Raw genomic sequence first — 8,925 nt, forward strand, 5'->3', positions numbered from 1 at the left:
AAGGTAAATATTAAAAAACACAGTTAAACATTGATTTTTGTGTGTTACGTGGTATGTTGAATGCAGCACTGGTTCAAATTAGATGTTTATGATGTCCAAATACTAAGTCTATAGTTTCATACGAATTAGGAAATCAAATTACCGATATTGACAAGCTAGAACATAACATAAGAGCCTCTTTTCAATTTGCCAAGATATTGCTCATGTAATAAATCAAACAGTGACACCCTGCCCACCCATTTCCATTTTTGGAAACGCTCCCTTATATACACTTCTAAATATGACATAAATAACCAATCAGAAGCTCAGAATGTCCCCCTAGTAGCTTTATCAGCCTTTTTAATGTGTTTGGTTGCCATTCCTTTCTTTCAAACCAAGATTTCAAGGAGGTAGGTTGTGTCTTTATTCTGCTTGAAATTTCATATTTTTATAGACTAAAACACATCTTAGTTACTAAGCTTTATAAATTATAGTGGAATTAAATGGTAATTATGTAGTAATTTATGATTTTTTGGTTATTCAACTCTATATATAAAACCTAAAAAAAATGTTTTCATTTCATATCCTCCACATGTGAAATTTTAAAAGGCTTAGCTACCTACGTCAAGCAGCAACTGAGTACAAAGGTCATAACTAGAAGAGATAATTGCTTGCTTTACTTCTTTATTTACTGTTCTATGTTTTAAGAAAAGTAAGTTTAAGAACTTATTTCTAAATAGCAATAATCTATATACACATATAATGTATAGTAATCAAAATGTGACTGTATTTTACAAAATACTAGTCTATTAAAACACAGCCAAGACAGGTCACTTTGTAAAAACTAAAGGTCAGTTTTATATTATTGGATACAGTAACATGAGTGCATGTGCGCTGCATCATTATAATTTGTGTATTGTTAGCCAGGAATGGCTGAAAGGTCAATATAATAAATGTATAATGTTATGAGATTTAAGCTATTTTGTTTAAACATTTATGTTTTGTGTTATAATTTGTAGTCATTCTAGAATGAAAAAGGCATAATTTATATTTATTTCCTAATTTCATAACGTGGTTACGAGATTGGTCAAATCAACCAAACCTGTACAGAGATTCCTTACTGAAAATAACAGATAAAATAGTTTTTCTTAAGAAATGTTTTGCATGTGAAATTTGAAAATCTTCTGATGCACAAAAGTATTTGTAATCTTAAAATGAAAATTACTTTGCATGTTGGATAGACAGCATGTGAAAAAAAAAAGGCACCAGAAAAACATTGCTTAACAAACCTTAAGACTTAATAAAAAAAAAGAGTTGATATTTTTCATATGAAAGCATTGTTTGCTGATAATCTGCCAACTGTCATTAACATATGCTAACTAATTTAAAAGTTTTAGCATTAAAATTATAACAAGCACAAAATGGTTACGAGGTCGATCCCACGGACTGACCCTGTGCTGAAAGAGTTAATGGTGAGAATGGTAGGACAAGGGAACATAAATTTTGTCATGGTTAGTCATCTTCAGCTGAGACAGTTTTAATCTTTAATAAGATGGTTCACCATTAGTATTCGTTGCTTTCAGATGATGATGGATGCAGTAAATTTAAGGGAGTTTAATGGAAGGCCTTATAAGTATTTAAATGGTAAAGGCTAACTTTAAGGATGTTATTATTTTTTTAAAGTTTAGTTTAATGGATGGGATATCCTCAATGGATCAACAGGCCTGTTGTTCTTAAATGTTATGTTATGACTTGCTATCTTTTTTGCTGTTCATTGAGTAAAACACTTAGCTGTTTTGTGTAACATTACATCACAACAAGACTGACAGTAATTTTTAAAGATTTATTAAAAATGTTCACTCTTTTTGTGATGTAATATCAATATAACACCATTATATACTATATAGATAACACTTTGCTAGCATGATGGGTTATGTGCCATAACAACTGCTAAAATATTTAAAGGTGAAACAGAAGGATAAAATATATCTATAAGGTAGCAGTTCATTATCATTTACATAGTTTCATAAGAAAAAGTGACACATTTTTGTATGTAATAACTTCCTATATTTTTCTTTGGAGTTAATTTCACTAATGATCTAGACAACAAGGGACCACTCAGTCCATCAAGGCTGTCCTTGCACATCCATATTTTAAAAAAGTAAAAATTTAAACCCACACTTTACTTTTCAGGAAACCACTGAATCCACTCCTTATAAGTAATTTTACCCTTAAACTCCTATACAGTGCTTGTGGCTTCCACTTCTGATGTAGTTTCCATTAGTCAGTCATCATGTTAGAAAAGTATAACTATTAACTGAAGCATATCCTGTATTTTCTAATCAAAATATGTATAAAAATGTCCTAAAGTTCTTTTAACTTTTATTACTAGCAACAGAGCATTGTTTTGATGGCTTATCCAACACCATGCCAAGATCCTTTTCTTTAGTAACACAATTGAGTTTCAATCTATATTCAACTTGTAATCCAAGTTATGATAACTGAAATGCATTATCTTCTGTTTACTAAAGGTCATTTACTAACTTTACCCAATTTACCAGTTGGTTCAAGTCACTCTGTAGTACCATAGCATCATCAGTACAGCTAGGAATACCAAGGTAATATCATCAGTTAATTTTATGTATTTACTAATTATGCCCTATCAATATCATTAATGTAAATAATAAGAAAAGGAAGACCCAAGCTCCTTGAGGCACACAATTTTTTACAAAGTCAAGTTTATTATACATGAAATACTTCATAAATGTATGTTATTTTTTTAGTTCTTATCTGTGAAATTAACTTAATTGTATTATGAAGTTATTAATAATAATTTGTAGCAGATAAAGTTGCGTAACAATGGGTTTTTGAATATTTATTGTCATGTTTTTGACTTTATATTCTATTTCACAAGTTTTTAATTTTGTTTACATAAAAAATATTCTTATATATCATTGCTTATAATAAATGTTCACAATATTGTATTCTATCTTAATGCTATTTTTTTTAATGAGTATCAACTAGAAATTCCAACTACTAGTACTAATTAAATATACAAAAAATTACATTTGATGCTACATAAGGTGTTATGTATTTGAACTGCAAAAGTTACTTTTACAATATGTTTTATGTTACATTTGAGATTTAATAATAATAAAAAGTTAATAAACTGAGTAGAAGATACAGTTGATTTGGGTCTTAAATTAGCATGCTTTGAGTTACACTTAAAGTTGAAGTTTTATAGGTTATTAAGAGCTAATTAAGCTATTTTTTTATTTTGTACATTAGCTGGAAGATATAACCCAACATGAACAGTGAGTTAGGAGGCTTGAAAATTGGAATAAATGTAGACATCCAGAGAACTAATGGTAAGTATAAACCTATAAAGTGAAAATATTTTAAAGTTTTATCGTCAGATTTTAAACTTTAGTAGCTTATTTATATTTTGTTTTTGTTTCAGGGAAAAACTTAAAAAGAATATTTCAAAGCAGATGTGTATCTTTGAAGATGTATCTGAAGCTTATGTTGACTGATTTTAGATCCCAAATGCTTTTGAATCACTGTAGTTAATAGCTTAGAAGCAAGGTTAATTTCTACATGATTTGACTAAATTTTGACCTTTATGAAGCTCTTGAAATAAACTGCATGATTTTGTTAAGAAAACTACAGGAAATAACCACAATAGTTAAACTTATTATACTGATGGTAAACTTAGTGGTATGGCTAAGTTGCACTGACATTCAACTTTTACTATTCTACCAGAAAAAAGCCACTGAGCTTCATGTAATATGTTCATTCTTCTGTTTTCTGAGAGAGAAAACTTTGAAAAGTGAAAATCGTATGTTAATGAAGTGTGTTATCAAGTATTCAAGATAGGCATGTTCCTCATAGCAAAAAATTAGTGGCTGCAAGTAAAAACCAGTTTGGCTCACAAAAGATATAAAGGATAAAATTAAAGAAAATCATTATAAAATGTAAATTGACTACCATAATGGAACATTTACAGAATAATATAAAATCAAGGGAGTTGGTTACATTGGAAATTGAAAAATTTATTAAAAAAATTGCCTGAAAATGTCAAAATTAGTAGTAAGGGTTTCTTTAAATACGTTATGGGTAAGAGAAATGTGAAGATAGGAGTAGGGTCTTTGAGGGATGATATAGGAAAACTCATTTTTGATTATTATGAGATAGCTGGGTTATTATATTTATGTGGAGAGACGTACTATTTTTCTATTGTTTTTTCTTTCTTTTTCCAAACACTTTTCATTCGATTGCCATTCCTTCATTTCTTGGTGGATTGACTTGAAACTTGGTTGTTATACCTTGGTCCAATATGCCCAGACATCTTTTTCATTTTTTTTGATTTAGGCATTTTTAAGGATTTTATGGAGTCAAAGGTCAAACAACCCAAAAATGTATGTTCGGGCTGCTGTGTAGTCATATTTACAAGATGAAAATTGGCACAAATATAAAGATTCAAGCATCCAACACATTGACATGCAAAAAAAGCTCAATTTTCCTATTTTGAGCGTGTTTGTTTTGTTGTTGTGTTTTTTTTTGGAAGGGGGGTGAGTGGGGGGTTAGAGCTTGCAAAAGAGCATAATGTTGAGGTATGTGGTCAATTACTGGGCCATATTTTGACAAACTTACATGGGAGTTGATACAAAAATACTTTTCTGTAGGTCCCACATGTTGACATACAAAAAGGGTGGACTTGCCCATTTTTAGTAATTATAGAGGGTCAAGATGCCACAGAAAGCATAATTTTAGAGTTTTTTAATAATTCCTCCACTGTATTTCAGCCAATTTACATGGGATTTGGTACGAAGATACATTTTACAGGTCCCTTACATATACATACAAGAGTGTTGGATGAGTCCACTTTTGGTCATGGGGGTGGGATCAAAACTTTAAATAAACCCATAATTTTAGGAGTTTCAGTCAATTACTTCACCTTGTTTTGACCAATTTGCATGGAATTTGGTACAAATATTCTTTTCTACAAGCAACATACATTGAAAAAAAAAATGTTGGACTTGCCCATTTTTCTGTGTTTTTCATAATTTTTGTGGTGTAAAAATTGGTGATGTTGGGATTATGTGGTGGAGACATGTTACATTCACCTGCAAATGTTGGCCTATTTAATTAAATTCTACTTTCTCTCAGTTTTTACTAATGAAGATTTAAGCAATATTCCTTATCTTGAACATTTGCTAGAAGGAAATGATGATCACATTAATTCTGAGCTTATTGAGAAAAAATTTAGAAGTTTAAAGAATAATGATGTTCCTGAACCAGATGATATTTTCCCAATGATTTTGAAGATTAAGGATCGGGATATGTGAGCCACTTGCTACTGTTTTTGTAACTCCGTGAATAGTTGGCAGATGCCAGAAAATTAATAGTTTGCTAATGTTACTTTTTAAGGGAAGTGATAAAAGTTGTCTTAGAAATTATAGGCCTATTAGTCTTACATCGATGGTAGAAAAAGTTTTTGAATGTCTGATTAAAGATACTTTGGAAAGTAATTTAACAAAGTATAAAATTTTGTTGGTTTCTAAAGAAAAATCTTCCCTTATTAATCTTTTGGCATTTGTTTTAAGAGGTTACTACTTATGTAGATGAGAGTATGGGTGTGTATTTGGTATATTTGGATTTTCAGAAAGCATTTGGTGAAATGCCATGTAAAAGGTTTGTTAAACAAAATATCTTTGTAGGAGTGGGGAACAGGTTGGCTCATTGAATAGAAAACTGGCTGGATGGAAGAAAGCAGAAAGTTTTTTATAAACAGAGTTCAATCAAACTGTATCAAAGTCACAAGTGGGGTACATTAGGGCTCAGAGTTAGGACATTTTTTTTTCTTATTTACATCAATGACTTAGATAAAAGAATGATCAATAAATTATTTAGATTTGCTAATGATATTAAGGTTTGGGTGTTGCTAGTTGTAAACAGTATGCAACTGCTTTAATAAAGGATTTGGATTATTTAGTGAATTGGGTGAATAAATGACAGATGTCTTTTCATTATAATAATTACAAGGTATTGCATGCAGGGTATCATAATTTGAATTATGAATGCAATTTTGATGGAAATAACCTTAACATTGTTATGGAAGAAAATGATCTTGTTGCTCTAATTAACCAGTCTCTTAAGCCATTCAAGCTGTTGTTAGTGGCAGGTCAAATAGGATTTGAGGTTGTATCTACAGAAATATTGAATACAAGTCTAAAGAGGCTATAGCTTCATTGTATAAGTTATTGGTTAGTCCACATTTAAAGTATTGTATTCAGTCTTGGGTCCCTTATCTTCGGAAAGGGCTCAGAGAAGGACTACTAGGATACATGGCATGGCAAGGTTGTCATATGAGGACAAGTTAGCATCTCTGATTTATTTTTTAATAAGAGTTAGAGAGGATGTGATTGAGGTGTTTAAGATTCTTAAGTGAATTGATAGTGTTGATACATCAGCCTTTCTTGTACTTAATGGTGAGACTAAGGGACACAAATATCAATTTTCACAGGGTTGGAATCAACTTCAGCTAAGACAATTTTACATTTCCAATAGGGTGGTTGGCTTTTCAAATGGGTTGCTGTCAAATGTGGTGGATGCAGTTAATTTAAGGGAAAGCTTGTTAAATATTTGAATGAAAAGGGTTGGCTTTGGTGTTTTATTTTACAGTTTAGTGTATGGGATGGCCTAGATGAACCAACAGGTCCTCTCTTGTTCTTAAGTTATATACATAAATACATATATATATATATACACACATATATAATATGACTAAAGTATAGCCAGGAATGTGTTTTTAATTTAACTATCTGAAATACAGGTGGAAAAATAAAATAACATTTGCATATTTTTTTAATTAAGATACGGAGTATTAAAGCCAAAATCTAGTGATAAAAGGTAGTTTAAATAATATGCAGGAATTTTATTTTTATTGTAGTAATTAATGAAAGTACTTGTAACAGTTTAGAAACTTCCATAACTGGAAGTTGACAAGTTAGTGTAGGTGTTTTAGATTTAGTTTGAAATTAAAGGTTAGTTGTTTGACACAGTTTTAATTCACCTGTGGAGATTCTCATAAGATAAGTTCGAGGCCACTGAGGTTTCAACTTTATATATATATATATATATATACATATATATAGGTATATACTGGTGAAATTTTTAAATGGGTTAAAGTATTCATCTGGCCTGCATGTAACCTACTAAATGTTAGTTAGTTATTTAGGTTAAATCATCACTTCAAGAATTATTCAGAATTAAGTTATTGGATTTTTTTCATGTTTTTTTCAATACTTTAAAAACACCACAGGTAAAGTTTGAATTACAAAGCCCAACCATGGTCTGAATTGATAAACTAAACAGAACAAGTTAAGAGCAAAAGTAATAATTCAGTGTACTTGTTTATATTGTATATTAAAGCTTGAAATTCCTGAAGTTCATGATTAATGATAAATTTTTCAACTTTTTGATATATAAATTATATAATTATAGTTAGTTCTAACATTTATTTTGGGAATTTAGAGTGAAAAGAGATTGCAAGTTTTCAATGGTGCTTACATTCACACAGATGTATGCTGAAAACTATCTTCAGTTTTTAAAAAAATGCATCCTTTGTATCAGTTTTGAAACTTCAAATGCTGGAAATGCTTCAAAGATATATACTGAAAGAATGGTGATAAATAAAACTTCATCATAAATTACTTCGGTGCAAATATTTATGGTAGAAGTAGTTTCACAAATGGGGGTCCTTTCTTCAACTCACAAAGAGAAACAAAAATCAAGTGTTCATAATGAAGTGACCTGTATATGTATTAAACAAAACTATATTGTTGTATGCAGTGTTGAACATTTTATTATCAAAAAATTGTTTCAGTGTAATAAAAAATGAAGAATATCTAGTAATGCTAATGCATTTAGGTACGTTTGACCGATGAATAATGAGAAATTTTGTGTAACATGCTACAATATGACATATCATAATTTCATTATACTTGTATTATAGAGATAGTTTGCATTATTAGCTTAATATATGGATTTAGGACTAATCTAAATCTCATGAGCTGGCCAAGACTCTTGGAATAGTATTGGGTTTACAGCCAAAAAGATCTTTAACATTGAGGAGTACCCAACTGATGAAACAATTCATCCTATTCTTTACAAGTAAGAACATGAGAAAAGCATACATAGCTATTTCCACTACTAGGTTGATTTTTAGCTTCATGTTAAGCAGGTAGCTTGCTCTGATCAGCAGTTAGTATGAATTATATACTTTCCTCTGTAAAGGTTAGTAAAAACTGTAGTACAATAAGTAGATAAAATTATTTAATTTAACAGGGTATTGAATAAATTTAAGAAGGAAAAAGTTCATATTTTAGACTGTCACTGTACACTATTGCTTATATTTTGGCTTCACCAGTTGTTGGAGTTTGAAGAAGAGCTTAGATAACTTAAAACCCTTGTATGAGTTAGAAAAACATATTTTCTTTGTAATTGACGATGTTTACTATCCATAGACTTGTGTGAAGACAGTTGATAGTTGTCTGGCTTGTGTTGGGTGCATTACGAGTGCTTGAGTGTTAGTTTTAGGGATTACCAAAGAGGGATCTAGGTCTACTCGCATGTGAACTGTGATCACTATACATCGTATCAAGCGTTTCAAACAACAGACTTGGATCTCTTTAAAATGACAGTCATTAGCTAGTCTTTCTTTTAGGCTTCAGCCTTTCCGTTGCTTTGTAACTGTGCTAATTTGTATCAATCAATAAAAACGTTATTTTGGTTATTATAGTTTGCAGTTCTTTCAGAATTACTACATTCAAGTATTATGAATATAGTGAGTACCGTATTTTTCGGTGTATAAGACGCATTTTGTTACCCCAAAATTTGATATCAAAATCTGCTTGCGTCCTATACACCGAAGGTATGAATAAT

At 30.4% G+C, this 8,925-nt stretch overlaps 1 protein-coding gene across 5 annotated transcripts in view; it reads left to right on the forward strand.

The window, feature by feature from the left end:
- Positions 1 to 8,925, forward strand: part of LOC106469472 (kinesin-like protein KIF2A) — a 73,511-nt gene that overhangs the window by 3,975 nt on the left and 60,611 nt on the right. For 2 of the 5 annotated variants that reach the window (XM_022398004.1, XM_013929968.2), the window contains exons 2-3: positions 2,511 to 2,597; positions 3,268 to 3,347. In XM_022398004.1, coding sequence (XP_022253712.1) covers positions 3,287 to 3,347 — 61 coding nt within the window. In that variant the 5' untranslated portion in view covers positions 2,511 to 2,597; positions 3,268 to 3,286. The remainder of the gene's footprint in view (positions 1 to 2,510; positions 2,598 to 3,267; positions 3,348 to 8,925) is intronic. The other 3 variants (XM_013929969.2, XM_013929970.2, XM_013929971.2) reach the window with 2 other exon arrangements.

This window comes from Limulus polyphemus, unplaced genomic scaffold, assembly GCF_000517525.1.
Source record: "Limulus polyphemus unplaced genomic scaffold, Limulus_polyphemus-2.1.2 Scaffold3504, whole genome shotgun sequence".
In the NCBI taxonomy this organism is placed as follows: domain Eukaryota; kingdom Metazoa; phylum Arthropoda; class Merostomata; order Xiphosura; family Limulidae; genus Limulus; species Limulus polyphemus.